Source organism: Phalacrocorax carbo, chromosome 8 (genome assembly GCF_963921805.1).
Source record: "Phalacrocorax carbo chromosome 8, bPhaCar2.1, whole genome shotgun sequence".
Taxonomy (NCBI): Eukaryota; Metazoa; Chordata; class Aves; order Suliformes; family Phalacrocoracidae; genus Phalacrocorax; species Phalacrocorax carbo.
This window is the reverse complement of record NC_087520.1, coordinates 44,676,683-44,691,627: the sequence shown is the minus strand read 5'-3', so window position 1 is coordinate 44,691,627 and position 14,945 is coordinate 44,676,683. Positions and strand designations below refer to the sequence as shown.

The following is a 14,945-nucleotide window of genomic DNA, read 5'->3' as shown; positions in this document are numbered from 1 at the left end:
ATGATAGCCTGGAAGCAGCAAGGCTTTGTCTGGCTGGTGTGGCCTGCTAGAACGGTCTCCGCTCCAAAGATACCCACCGCTGCTTAATGGAGGTAATTCACCCTCCAGATCCCAGTTGCTATGGTGGGACACAACCTCCTTGGCTCCCTGAAGAGGTGTTTTACCACCACAGGGACATTTGCTGTCTCTGAATGATCTCCAACGGCAGGGGCAGGCAGGGCAAGGGGTGACGGGGGTCGCTCGCTGCACCGCCAGCTAAATGGGGTTTGGGAAGGAAACAGTCCCATCGGCCCGACATCCATGAGAGGCACAGAGTAAGCGGTCAGGAGAGGAATGAAGGAGGGAAAGGCAAAGAGAGGGGGAACAAGGGGATGGGGAAGAGAGTTAAAAGCCTGCTGTCCTCCCTAGGCAGCTGCAGGGGATGTCGGGGAGGCAGCCTGGCCAGGGGTCTGCCGCTGGGGGGTCGGCCAGGCACCCCCCGACCCAGCCCGAACTCCCATGCCTGTCTCCGCTTTCCCCCCTCCCCTTATTTCTAGCTCTGAGCTTTGCTCAGCTAGTGAAAGGGTTAAGTTTAATTTATACTGATTTCTATTTAATATCATTCTCTCCCCGTAGGAGCCGGCAGCTGTGAGCTGATTGTACTCTCTCATTATGCAGTCTGTATCACTAATGGCCTGTGACAAAGGCATGCCATCTTCCCGGCCTTACCCCCGAGAGCCAATTAAACACACATACTCCCTTCCTGTTTGCAGCACATTACAATGAAATTAAACTGAATTTCAAAATCATTTTCTCCTAAAGACATCTCTTTGCAATAATTAATGCATGCTATTCCTTTGCATCTGAAATATTCATCAGGAGTGTTGACTAAAAAAATTTTTAAAGCTGATTGCCCTGCACCCTGCACATCGCCTGATGATGCTCCAGTCCCAGCCCGCGGCACCCGCCCAGGATGGGAACCCGCGGTGACACTGCCGGCAGGGCAGCTCCACGTCTGCTTCGGGATAACAGTAATAATAAATCACAGCTTCTTCAAGAACCGTAAATAAATAAGATTACACGGAAGGCATCAGAAACCCAGCCTGGCTCCCGACTCGATGGCACTGCTAACGCACAGAAGAGGGGAACGGGAACGTCAGAGCTGTGTATATGTTAAGGTTAGGCAGAAATGAGCCACCTCGCCCCTCTGCTCTGCCAAGATTAATGGGCGGTCGGGCTCGGTGCAGGCAGGCAAACGCGCTGCCCGTATTCACCCCGCTGCCCAAACGGCTCCCGGCCCGCGGGAAGGTGGGCACGCCGAGATACCAACCGGCAGCCGGGGCCAGGGCCCGCCAACCTGGCCCGCGGCTGGTTTGGTATTTAATCTAAATTGCAGAAGAGCGCCGGGAGACAGGAACCTCTGACCGAGGAGGTCCCTGACCGCTCCCCACGCCACGCGCGGGGCGGGAGGCGTAATTTGAAGCACATAACTTATTCATGGCCTGTCACATCTACTCCGTTTGGGAAAGGTCTTCAGCCTGCTCATCCCACGCGATGGGCAGGGTTAGCCGTGAGTTCTCCTCTGAGAACTTGCCGTCCCAGCCGCAGCAGCTGGACAGTCCCGCCAGCATCTCCTGCTATCGCAGGATAACAGGATCTTTTGTCTGTTTGCAAAGATTTGATAAAACCATCATTTTGCTGTTTGCAAAGATTTGATAAAACCGACCAAGGCACGCACGGGACCCACCTGCAACTTTATTATTATTATTAGGGTATTATCTTGTGGTGAAATTTGATTTGAAAGAAACAAATACCAGGGGTGTTCCCATCCCTGGAAACATTTCACGTTTCAGAAACATTTCTCTTAGTTGAAAGGGAACGGCAAATCCTGAGAAAACCCAGAAAAAGAAACATTTCCTTGGCATTTCCAGAGTGTATCATACAAAAATAAAACGAGCCTTGGTTTCAAACTAAAACGCCTCTTTATTTGGAAGACTCAGACCTTTCACTTCAAAAAATGTTCTGGCAATTTCAAAACCCCTTCCTGAACCGCTCCCACACCGAAGGCACCTACTGAGATTTTTCCCCAGAAAGTTCAGCTTTCCATCGACGAGTATTTTCTGATCAACAAATGACGGTTCCCTGAAAAGCTCCCACGCGACTCCAGTGGCCAAGCCCACGACCCCAGCCCACCCCACGCAGCCACACTGCCCACGCTCATGGCTTCGACCCTACACACCTTGTCTTTAAACGCTCAGCCATGACCAGGAGCGCAAAATTCCCCGCAGACACCCCGCCGGCGGCGAGAGGGGAGGCAGGACAGATCCAGCTCCTGGGAGCTTAGTGGGGGTTTTCCACTGACGTGGTCCCCATGTAAGTTAAGTTAAATCCCACCCATCTGCAAAATTTAAGTTCCCAGAAAAGATTAAGTACCTGTGTATTATGATCACAAGGAAGCAACCCCAAACATACCCCAATATTTGGCTAATTATAGCCAACGCAAGCGAAGCCCCTCCCTGAGCCCGGCATTTGGAAGCAGGTCCAGCCCGCACCCCCAGCCGGGCTGGCATCCCCCACCTTCAAACCCCCCCTCCAGCAGCTGGGAAACCTCGGGGGCCGAACCGGAGCTGCTGCCCCCCTCTCCCCTCTGCCAGACGCCGCAGGGAAGCCACGGCAGTACCTGTTTTGAACCAGCCGTCGGGCGTGAAGGCGTCTGCTGTTTCTCTGGGTCTGTTCCAGTACTCGCGGAAGACAGAGGGTCCCTTCACGAGCAGCTCCCCTTCTTGGCCCTCGAGACCCGGTGTCACCTAGAACAAGCACACAGTGAATGCATCCTGGGGAGCAGCAGGACCCGGTCGTCCCTGCAGCCGCACCGCCGCCTGCCCTCCAGCACCACGGCTTGCTACGCAGCGCGGTGGGGGACAAGCAGGACCCATGCCGGGCACCCTCCCAGCCTTTACCAACCTCCGACGCAGCCTGCCCGCCTGCAGGACCTCTTTCCTCAGGTGGAAGGGTTCACTTAAGTGCCTTTGATACCCAAAAGCACTGAAAATATACATCTGTGTTATATGAAAACAAGAACTGCCATCCTGGAAGGGCAGTCCAGGCAGGCTGATGCCTTCCAGCTGCTGGCAAAGGAGAGGAGCAGTCTCACAGGCAAGTATGTGGGAAATACTCTTGGGAAAGGGATGGTCCTTTCTGACCCACTGATGTCCTGATGCACGCAGGCTTCACAAGAGCCCTCTGCGCCCTGCTCCCATCGCAGCACCCATCAGCCTCTGCCAGGGTCAGGTTCTCTCCCTGAAAATAATTTGGGAAAACCCCCTTGCATCCCCACTTGCTGCCCTCGGAGGCTCAGCAGGGTCTGGGGAGTGGGATGCTGGGGAGGCATCAGCACAGACAGCGTGTTGTGCTTCGCAAACTCCAGGCACCCCGATCAGGGCACCCACCCACTCAGGGAGCCCCTCTCCCGTCTCTCTTGGGCAAGACTGCCTTTCCCCATGGCGGAGGCTCCCGGGGACAGATAAAAGCATGTCACTGCGGCTGCCTCCTGAGAGACCCACGCATCCCTGACAACTCAGCGGCCCGTCCCCGGAGCGCTGCCGCCCTCCAGGCCTGTGTATCTCACAGCGACAGCAGCAAGCCGAAAGGGTGAGTGGATGGCTCAGCCACGGAAACAGCAGCCGCAGGGGACACCGGCCACCAGCTGCACTGCTTGGCACTGGCAGCAACCTGCTGCTGGGCTGGCAGCGGCAAAGCCCTGCCCTCCCTGGGGAATGGAGGCACGGCCACCGTCCCACAGCGGCTGGCAGAGCAGGTCCTGGTCTGACGTTGAAGGCACCACCCTAGATGTACTAGATTTGCAGTGTCCTTGGGGATGAGGACCATCCTCCTGCCTGCCACAGCTGGGCGATGTGGCCGGGAGGCACGGGACGATGCGCTCCCGTGGCTGTGCCACGCTGCTGTCTGCTCTGTTGATAGAGAGAAAGCTTCACTTTCCAAAACTGTCAATCTAACACTTCTTTTTTTTCTCCTGAGGAGGTGGCAGGAAACACCATCTGATTCGTTCTCGCGGACACGCGGCTCCTTTCAGGCTCGCGGGAAGGCAACGGTTGTAGTGACAACTCGGTACCCTGAAAACCTGCACGGGCAGGTTTTCTACAGCAACAAAACAAATATCCTGCTGTTGTGGAAACTGGAGAATCGCAGGAAAGTCACAGACTTGCCTGACATCTCCCCTGCACGTACATGGCTCTGTAATTATAAGGAGGCAGGCAGGCTGCGAGATGAGGCACTAGAGAGGCAGGAACGTCGCACCGCTCGTCAGACTGTGCTAACCTAAAGTCCTTTGCGGGGAAGATGCGCAAAGCCACCGCCGGGACGGAAGGTCACTGCGAGATGTGCTTGTGCACGTCGCTCCATCCCTTCGCAGGGAACATCCCGGTAACGGGAACTCTGAGCCGCTTTGTACTTGAGCTGCTGCAACATGGACGAGATACATCTGGGACCCCGAAAGTCAGCAATGCCAGAAACGCAGCCGCGAGGGAAAGCAGTAATAGCAGTGCTGGAGCGCCAGACAGAATCCCAGGGCAGGGCAGGCTTCGTGTCTCTGTGCAGCCTTTGATGGAAACAAAGCTTCTCTAATGGAAAATGCTTCGAAAGCTGCTTTTAAGACCCAATTTTTAAGTAATTTCTTCCTGATGTCCTGTCTTGGAGGTGACATAGGGCTCTCTGCACACACAGCCCAGGCACTTCTACAGAATCACCTGAATTCCTCCGTGTGTCATGGCCTGGGCTGAGCCCCCCGAGCCCTTGGCTGTGCACCATCTCTGCTGCCTGGAAGATGCTGCAGGAGAAAAAAGTCACCAGCGCTGACGACAGCAGTTTCTCTGAGCAATGGTGAGGATGGTGCTGGATGAGTTCTCCCTTGGGAATCTGGAAGAGGGAGCCTGAGGACCAGACTATCCACAAGCAGGACAGCACAGGGAAACCTGAGGTCCGGGAGAGCCCAGGACCTGCAGCAGCAAAAGGGCAAGAGGCACAAAGCCTGCGTCAGCAAGCGTGGCAGGGACGCAGTGGGTGATGCAGAGGGACCAGCAAGGCAGGGTTTCAGTGCTGTTATAGAGGCTGCACGTAGTTTTACACAGTGGCTATTTCTTCTTGCTCCTTTTCCTGCTGGTCCAGCCACGGCATCACAAAACAAGCAACCTCCCTGAGCACCTCAGTGCCTCGGTGTTCGTGGTGCCAGATTTGCAGATCAGGTAGCGCAGCCCTTACAACCCTGCCAGCAACGCCTCTTCTCCCGGGGGGGCAACCCCACAACACTCCCGCCCCTGCAAACCCCGCTGGATCCCATCTGCCCCATCTCAGCCACAGAAAACCAACTATCGCAACTGCCCTCACGTTAGAGGCATTTTAATTACTAGCGTGGGCCTCCAAAGTCAATCCCTTGAGCCATCGGGCTTCCTCCAACTCCCCCGAAAGGGCTGGGGAAGAGGTGGCGGAGGTAAGGTCGGTGAGAACCTGCAAACAGCTGCCCGAGCTTCATCTACAGATCCCGCCAGATTTTTGTCTTTTCCTTGTCGGTGCTCGATGCAAGAACAGGTGTATATTTGGCTACTACAAACGCCTTCAGCCCCGGCCTGCGCGGCTGAGCCCTGCCCTGGGCAGGCGTTGCACAGTGCCAGCCGGCAGCGCCCGATACTGCCCTACCTGCGCCGTGCCCCGGCTCGGAGCTGCCCCAGGGACCAATCCTGCACAGTGTTTACCTGCACGCTGCGATGTCTTGTGTGAATCAAGCCTTGAACCAGCTCCAAATTTCTTGTCATATCAACTCAAATTTTGGCAGCGGCTCAACCCACATCTTATCTCGAGCAGAGCTCCTTGGCAGCAGGCACCTCCCTGTTGTGTAATTTAATGATGTTATGGCTGGCTTGCAAACAGTAAAACAGAAAGGCCGTGACGTTATCTTAATAGGATTTTGCTTGCTGAACTCCGAATGTCACCGGCGCTGCTCCCCAGCGTAGCAGAGGGGACGCAAACCACCCCGGCGCCAGCAGCTTCTGCTGCTTGCAAACAGCATAAATTAGAATTCAAGGTTCACGGCATTTATCTCCTACAACCCCTCGCATCTGATCCCTGCTAAAATCCCACGTACACCAAGCTAGCTGGCTGCTAACCCGCTCTGAAAGCGGGGTTTTTGTGGCAGCAGAGCGGCTGGTGTGTTTGTTTCCTTTCTCCGTCAAACCTCAGCGGCACCGGTTGCCGATACACCGGATCGACATTGCAAGCAGCTGCTGAAAGCATCAGATTGCTAATTGCACAGATATCCTCCTCTCCTAGTGCCATATTTTAATGCACGTTTCAACTGCTTTAATGCATTCGAGCAACTTTAACACCCAGGCTCAGCGTGCCCCCAAAGGTTGCTGCTTGATAGCTTTCTGCTGTAAAACCGCCCCGGCGAGTTGAGCTGGGCCAGCCGGCGTACAAGATAAGATTACATTTTCCACGCATGAAAATAAAAGGTTGTAATAAATCCTTTGAAGGAGTAAATCTGGGTGATTATAACACACATATTTTTCCTGCTTCCATTTTACCTCTTTATTGGGACGAAGCGAGGGCAGTTTGTAAATAGCTGGGAATCCCCGCTTGGCAAGCGGCCCTGGGATTTGTTCAAAGTGGCCATTTGTTTTCTTGCGGTCTCTGATATACGCTGCCCCGCGCTCCCCCGGGAACTGCGGGAGGGGAGCTTGTAATGGACTTTAACGGAATTAGGGGCTTTTATGGAGGCAGGCTCAGAGCGGCATGTCTTTTGCTGGAAAGCAGAGGAGGCTGCGGATTCCTAAGCAGAAACATGTGGAAGACACAGAGCGAAAGCTGGAAGGCGAGGCTTGTAACGGGAGGTAATAACTTGTTATTGGGCTGATAAAATCAGGAGGAAGGCAGACAAGCTGTAGGGAAAAAAAAACCCCAAACACCTTCTTCAGGTTGCAAACAGTAGCTTTCAGGGGGATGCATTTAACGTCTGCCAGACCCCTCCTTCCCCCTAAAAAATAATAATCTGAGCCTCTTTCCTGGGTGAGCACCGAAGGCTGCAGATCAGAGCATCTTCCCTCAGGAGGGACCTTAAAAGGGACCCTGCAACTCTTGCGCCCCAGAAGCACGAGGCAGGGCATCTGCAGATGAGTGGTTTACCTGGATGGGGTGAAGTGGAGCAAGGCGGTGCAAGGGGCTCTTCTGGCCCTGCAGATCTCGCATGATTTTCCTTTTCCCTACTTGCACTCCCATCCCTGGGCCCCCACTCGTCCCTACCCAGCCGCAGCCTGCTTTCCGACTCCTCCGCAGTCCTTGCTCCGTGAAGAAGCAGTTCCCCGCGGCCAACCCCACTCCTGCAGCTCCCACCACCCGGGGCTCCGAGCAGCCCAGCCTCCCCCACCACCACAGCCGCCAGAGCAGCGGAGAGCAGCCCGGGGCCTGCGCGGGCTGGGCACCATCATGGATGCAACCAAGAAAAGCAAAAGCATTTATATTTGTGGGGAGGAGGGAAATGTTTCTGCAGCCCTGCCTCCCCAGCCACAGCCCTGGTGTGCTGCTCAGCTTGGAAGTGCTTGGCACTTTTCCCCACCTTGTAAATAAGTGATTACTGTGATCAAAATAATTAAGCAACCTAGCCTTTAAGTGACTAATAGAAGACCGTAATTTATACGTGTGAGGTTTATGGAAGTGATGGAGCCCTTTTAGCAGTTCTTGCAGAGTAGTAACTTTTTCCTATTGCTTTTTTGGGTTGGTTTGTTTTTTTTAAAAACATACCAGAGCATGGAAAATAATACAATGAAACATGAAGGACTGCTCCACCTTCCCCCCCTGCCCCGCACCCCAGGGCCGAGCTGCGGCGCACGGATGCCCTTGCCACGCTCACCACCGCGCTGCTGCAGAAGCTTACCTGCCACCAGCGCTTCCAGACACGCTCCCTGCCCCTCGTGAGACCACTCACTCAACCCCTTCAAGATTCCGGTGATCCGGAGAGCGCCGCGATACAGCAGAGCCTTGCCCCAACGTGGCCTCCAACAGCTGAGCCCCCACTGACCTGGAGGAAGCATGGGAGCTCCAGGCTTTGCCCAGCCCCTGCTTTTCCAGACCCGGGGATCACGCTACCTCCAGGACTGGTGTGGTGGGTGATGAGGGAGGTGAGGACATACTCACCTGTCTCCTAAAAGGAAGCTGGAGACCAACAATCCGCTTGACAGTGCCTTTTAATCACTGCCTCCCTGGGCCAGATTTGAATGGATGTCCTAGAGGTGCGAGGCTTGCTAAAGCATTACCAAATTCCCAGGCAATCTGAACGCTCATGCACACTCATAATTAAAAATTCCCTGCTAAGTTGCATGGTTTTGTAAAAGCATTGTCATTCCTCTGAGCTCCGTGTCCTGCAGCATCCTGCAGAAGGCAAGCAGGAGGCAATTTAGACACAGAACAATTTTCCTCCTGCTGGAAAAAGGCAGATTTCTGCTCCTCAGGGACACAGTACAGAGAAAGAGAAGAAAAAAAAACCCAACCAAAAAACCCCAAGCCCAGACTGTAATCTATGAGGCCACATTTCACATCTGTTTTTGCAATGTTAACTTTTATAAAAGAGCTGAGAATAACACAATCAATTTACTTTTCATTTTGGAGGGTTATAAATTTAAAAGCAAGGCTGGTGCACGGCGGAGCTGGAACACAAACTTATTTTCAAAAAACCCAACCCTCTACTTACAGCAAATGTTCCTCCACTGAAAACAAAAGTGATTGTATATATTTTTAGGCAATACTGATTTTTAAAAGTTACCAGGCTGATTAACTCCAGATGACCCCAAAAGAACCACAGAAAACAACCCAAGTTTGGGAAAGGTCAGTCCTCCCCACAGTTATTCCACAGACCCGAAACTTCTTGATCTATATTAACACCATAAATTAGACGTGTAACAATATTCCAGAAACGCCAACAGCTCTCCACGCTGCTGTTCTCATCCCTCTTGTTTGCAGGCTTCAGAAGATAATAAACGAGGCGAGATGTCAGCACATCTTCCCACTCCCTCGGCTCTCTTCATTAGAGAAAGGCTCCTGACGTGCCCTCGCAACGCCCGCTCTGATTTTGCGCTCGGGGGCAGGCAGAGGACCAGGCAAGGATTCAATTAGTGGCCCACCTTCGGTTCATTTTTCATAAGCCTCACTTAAAAGTCGAGGTCAGGGAGGTTGTGATGTGCTGTGACTACAGATGATCGCGTTGCCCGAGAACCTCTAATTGCTTCCCCGTGCTAAGCCGTCCCATGGCAGTCGGTGCCTCCTCCCTTTGACTGGAAGCACTCTGGGGCAGAGACTTTCCCCTTTTTCCTTCCCATCTCTGCTTCTGCATCTCCCCCACCACGTCCAGGGCTCTTTGGCAAACACCTCCAAGACATGCTACAGCAGCAACAGCCTCCATGACCCCACGGAGATCCAGCCAGCATATGACGAGAGGAGGCAGGCTGTATGTGGGCTGAACCCACAGCTCGGGACTGAGGCGTGAGGTTGGAAAAACTGAGTAGAAACAAGCACCAGTGACTGTGTGGGCAGGAGACCTGCGGTCATCCCATGTCTCTCAACACCAGACACGAACACCCCGGTCTTCCAGGGTTGACAACCAAAACCAGCCACGACGGGACTAGAAAGGAATCCACCCCTTGGCCCTCATGTTGGCAGAGCCAAGACTGCCAGCCTGGTGAAGGGCACCGAGGACACACATCCCACGTCTTCCCCCCACCACCAAGGGGGAATGAAAGCATAAAATAATAATAGAGAGATCAGTACAGATTTTGAGGGTGCTGTGACAAAGGGTAGCTCAAAGGAAACACTCGGGGAAAGAGGATTCTTGGCAGATGGATTCAGTTTGAATGTGCAAGGAAATAGTCTTCTGGGATCAAGGCTGCTCCTGTGGTAAGAAAAGTTTTCAGCTGAGAAACAAGGGGACGTAATCTCTGCCTCCACTTTTACTACCAGAAAGAAATGAAATACAGCTACGGCCAAAAAATAAATAAAAAAACCCCAGAGGACAGACAGAAAGAAGGAAGGAGACAGAAATACGTATGAGAATGCAGTTACTGACTGAGTTGACCAAGGAACTGGATGTGATCAATGAGAAGCAGCTAAATTGTTCCTATAGTAATGAAAGCAGCCTGGGCAACGAAGTGAAGAAACTTGAATTCCTTGGGCAGGACACAAACCAGGATACTGAGGGGAGGAACATGGTGAAACAGAAATCGTAACTGGAATCTACACAGCTGAGGTGTCCAACACTGCGAGGCCTTTGGAAGGAGCTTTTGGAAGAAGCAGAGGCAAATGGAAAATGGGAAAAAACGCAGCGTGAGTTTACCAAAGGCGGATTGTCCCAGAAAACCTCAGGACTGATGCTCCAGATAGAAGAAAAGCAGCAGATCTAATTGAGGCTGCCTTCATCAACCTATTCCCCACATTGCCTGCCTGAGAGATGGCAACTGACGGGGAGCGATCACGGGGTTGAGAGCAGGATCCATGAGGTGGTCAAAGACCCGGCAGGGGAGATGAAGCCCCAAGCGTCGCGCAAGCCCCTCTGGTAGCCGGGCAGCCTCGTCAGCCAGCCTTCGGCTCTCTGTAGCTCAACTTGAATTTCACCCCAAGTCCCAAGTAACAGCTCGCCCTGGAATCAGCAGCTTGCTGTCCTGGTGAAGGCTTCCGATGAGGCTTCAGCACCATACAGCACATCCTGCGCCTCCAGCACCGAGCTGTTGATGGGAGATGGAACTGGGATGCTGGAGGTAAGGTTCACCATTGAGGGACCTGCGGGAGGTACCGGTACATGAGGATGGGATGCAGCAGGGACAAGAAAACAGATGAAAAATTGTGCCATTGGGCGGAGAGATGTTCTGGAAGAGTAGGAGCACTGAGGACAAGGAATAAACTGTTTTATGCTGAGGGTGGCTGCCTGGGACAGCAGAGGCGGGCCTCCCTGGGACAGGAGGTCACATCCCCACCAGCACGTTCTTACCTGCCCATTGTCAGGAACCCCAGCCACGGCTGGCAGGTGCCTATCTCTAGCCTCAGGAGCTACACGCAGGAGAAAAGCCAGGTACGCTTGCACCAGCCGTTTCAAAATACCTGGATGGATGAGATGAGGAGACACCGTACGAGAGCTGCACGTGCAACAGCACCTGCACGCGGGTCCTGGCCCAGAGAGGTGCCAAGTAGCCAAGCCCATGGGAGCAGCTGTCGTGGTGCCTAGACCTTGGAGGAAGCCTCCAAGACAAACCTGGCAGCTCAGTGATGACCAAGCACCTCCCCACTGGTTCTCCAGAGATCTGGGATGAACATGCGCGAGGTGGAGCCACTCCTGGTCCCCTCCCCACAGGGGCATCAACGGCCAAGACCTCCGGCCTTAACAAAGGGTGATGGTGCCAGCTGCCCCCAATGCCCGCAGCCCCGCGGAGGTGCTGGCAACAAGCAGCAAGCTGCTAGCAGATGGCAGAGATGCAGGGAACACGGAGAAGAGGGGCCAGGAGATGCTGGTGGCTTTCTAGAGGGATGGCCGCAGCCGAGCCGGTTCCCATCCAGGACGACAGCTTGCATATGGATAAACAACGAGATAATTACAACCTTTGCGGGGGGAGAAAAGCCCATGGCTGCAGTGTCCTCCTGCTGCCAGCTCCTGCAACCCATGCGTCCCACACGGCTCCCTCCGCAGCCTCATCACGAGAAAATCACTCGCCATAAAAGCCCTGGCTAGAGCACTGCATTAGATACAGCTGTGAAACCGTTTATCTATTGATAGACCCCTATTGTCAGGGACTAGGGTTTGGCTTTCGTGCGAGCGAGCAATTTGGAAAAGGGAAAAAAAAAAATCCAACAAAAATGACAACCCAAAAAACCTACCAACCAACAAACAAACAAATAAAGAAGGAGAGAGACAATACCCGACAGCTCGCAGGGTTTCCAGGCCTCTGCCAGCTGGGAAGCTAAGCGTATGAAATATGCATCGTACTGAACAAAGCAAACTGAAACGTTCGGCGCTGGAGAGCTGTAACCCTTTCCTGTGCACCAGAGGCAGGCACAGAGACAGAGATCCCTGGGCTGCTGAGAAGTTAAGGGAAAAAAAAAGACCAGGAGAAAAAGCATCTGGGGCTGTGGGTAAGGAGGAGCGCTGACAGCTTCCCCTACCCCAAAACCCAGGCTCTTTGGGTAAAGCACCTGATCCTATAGGATCAGACGAGCTCAACAGGCAGCTGCCTAATGCAGGTTAAACGTTTAGGAACGGCTTCGGACGTGAGCGGCTACAGGAGCAAGAGCTGGGATGGCTCAAAGCAGGGGAAGCTGCTGCTGTCCCCTGACGTCCACTTCCACAGCTCTGCTCCCCAGGGATGTACCAGAGGAGGAGCACTTCTCCAAGCCCTCGAAGGACAGCATGTCTCCAGGAGACCACGCTGTGCACCGCCACGCTCCTGCATGGGGAGGAGGTGGGGGACACTGTCAGGCTGGAGCCCGGAGCCGCCGTGACAGGCCACCTCCTGCCCACGCTGCCCCACCGCAGGTGGTCCTGTCCCACGCCAGGTTGCAGAGCATCCTCAGCTGGGAACGGACCGTGCAGCGAGTGCGTCAGGCTGGAGCACATTGTTTCGGTGTTGGTGGTGGCAGTGCAGCTTCATCCTTCTGCCTGTCACCCAAGGGGAAATGTAAAGCCAAGCCTGGGCAGTGAACAGGACAAGGGAGAAAGCAGCGCAGGGCACCGATCGCATGCAGCTCCATGTCAGCTCAGGAAACCAGCTCGCAGCCCCAGGGTGCAGCAACAATTAGCACGGAAGCGGCACGAGCACCAGCTAGGAAACCTGAGCAAACTGGATGCAACGGAGCACGAGGCTCGTGAGAGCTGCAAGGAGATCGGAGGGCTGCAGCACATGCACGAAAGGAATCCAGCACTCTAATCAAGGGAAGGGAGAAAATGAAGGGAAGAACAGAGATCCAGCAAACTTTCAGCTAAGTAGATTATTGATCTTCAGGGCGTGCCAGAAACCAGCTTTGCAAATTACAGCAGTCCCCTGCTGCAAGCTCAGGCAGTTACCGGATGGTAAAGCAGAAATGTTCCCCACCTCCCCACTCCCGCCACCCACACGCCTTCCTCTGCCACCGCCGAGATGCTGCCGAGCTCCTGTTTACATCTCACCGCGGCAGGACGCGCAAATGCGTCCAAAGGGTGACAATGTGAATGGAAATGGCGCGATCCCCCAGCATCTAATGGGAGAGACGGTGTTAGTGGGGAAAAAAAACAGCTCAAAGTCTGTCGTCTTCTGATGTTGAGAGGCAGCAGAAGGCAGAAACCTCAGCCCAACGCGAGCAGCAAAGGCGGTGACCTTGCGAGGCTCCGTACAGCTAAGCAAATAATTTCCTTGGCAAAGGCTCTTTCCGCTTGCAGTCAGGAGGGTTTCTGCACAGCGGAGCCGAGGTGTGAACGCCTTGCAGATTGCCCTGACAATGCGCCTAACCCCCGGCACGAAGATCACCTACTCGCGGAAGCCAAGAGGCTGGGGAGAAGAGACGTCCTGCAGCCCAACTCCTACCGGGGTGCTCGGCATCCTGCCAGATCTGCCCCACCGTGCTCCCCCTTAGCCCTCAACGCTGCCAGGCACCGCTGCCCCGCGGCACGGCCGCCCCATGGCGCGGCCCCGTGCCCCCACCACGGCCGGGACCAGCTCCGGCTTGGCAGTTTCATTATTATCTGTGCAGCGGCACAGATGTGCACCGAGCCTTCCGTGTACGGAGAGGGGTCCCTGCCCTCAGAGCTGTATCACTGAAGCAGACGGCAGGCGCTCCCTGTGCTGGCCTGGCTGCCGGGAGGTGTTTATTTCCAGCAATCCACTATGTGACATTTGGTAATTTTTTATAGCATCAATGCCAAAACAGGGAGAAACACCCGGAGCAGGGATGGGGCCGGGTACGCTCGTATCAAACCCGGGCAGAGCGGGCACTGGGAGGGCTGCGTGCCTCCTGCCACCGGCCCCACCACCGCTGCCCTTCCACCGGGACCCCTCTGTCTCTGCTGGGTCCACACCACAGACCACCCAGCCCTCAATCAAGCAATGTGATGTAAGCCTCAGAGCCCTCGTGCAAGGGAGGTGAAGAAATATGAGTTTATCCCTTCTCATAAGAGGCAAGGAAAAGGCCATGCCAGGGTTGTCCTGTGGCACAGGCAGGGAGGGTGACACCAACAGGGGATTCTCATCCCGGGGACAGCCCCTGCGCCGTGAAGGAGGTGATTTTAAACAAAGCCAGGCCTTTCTTTGACTGGTGGAGCGTGATAAGCACTCGGACTGTCAGACCCTCCTTGTTTTAAATAAATTCCACTGACGTACTCTCTTCTGACATAAATTATTAACCAAGCATGATGCACGCAGTGTGCCAGCAGCAGCATCTCAGGGCAGGAACAGGCAGCAGGTGAGGCTTTCCGCCCGCAACTGCAGTTGTGAAGGAGTTAAATTACACCATGGCTGGGAGAAGGTGTGCCACCACGGCTGCCACCTGCCCGCCGGCACAGCCACGCGATGGAAAGTCACACTCCGTACCCAGGCCACAGAAAAACCAAACTCCTGGCATCGCCACGCGTCCGTCTGTGCCAAGACATGCTGAGAGTGGGGACCGTTTTTCCCACCTCATTACGGCCCCTCTGACAGTCGCAGGGACAGAGGCAGCTGGCTCTGCTCTGCTCCTGGAAATGCTGTGGATGGCCTGGAGGTACCCAGCCAGCTGCTGTCCCTAGGGTGGACCAAGCAGATGGGACCATTTCTCTCCCTTCAGCCTGAAGAAACTCCCAGTTAAGCTGGGACAAGGGGCAAGGTGGGTGAGATGGGAACAGCCTTTCAGAGAGGGACCAATCCTTCAGCCAACGCCCAGAGGCAAACTCTACCACCTCCCCACACCCTCCCCCA

General features: G+C 54.5%; 1 protein-coding gene across 3 annotated transcripts in view; it reads right to left on the bottom strand.

Moving 5' to 3' along the window:
• ACSF3 (acyl-CoA synthetase family member 3) overlaps positions 1 to 14,945 on the bottom strand; it is a 66,719-nt gene that overhangs the window by 27,409 nt on the left and 24,365 nt on the right. For all 3 annotated transcript variants that reach the window (XM_064459783.1, XM_064459784.1, XM_064459781.1), the window contains exon 7: positions 2,660 to 2,786. In XM_064459783.1, the coding sequence (XP_064315853.1) occupies positions 2,660 to 2,786 (127 nt within the window). The remainder of the gene's footprint in view (positions 1 to 2,659; positions 2,787 to 14,945) is intronic.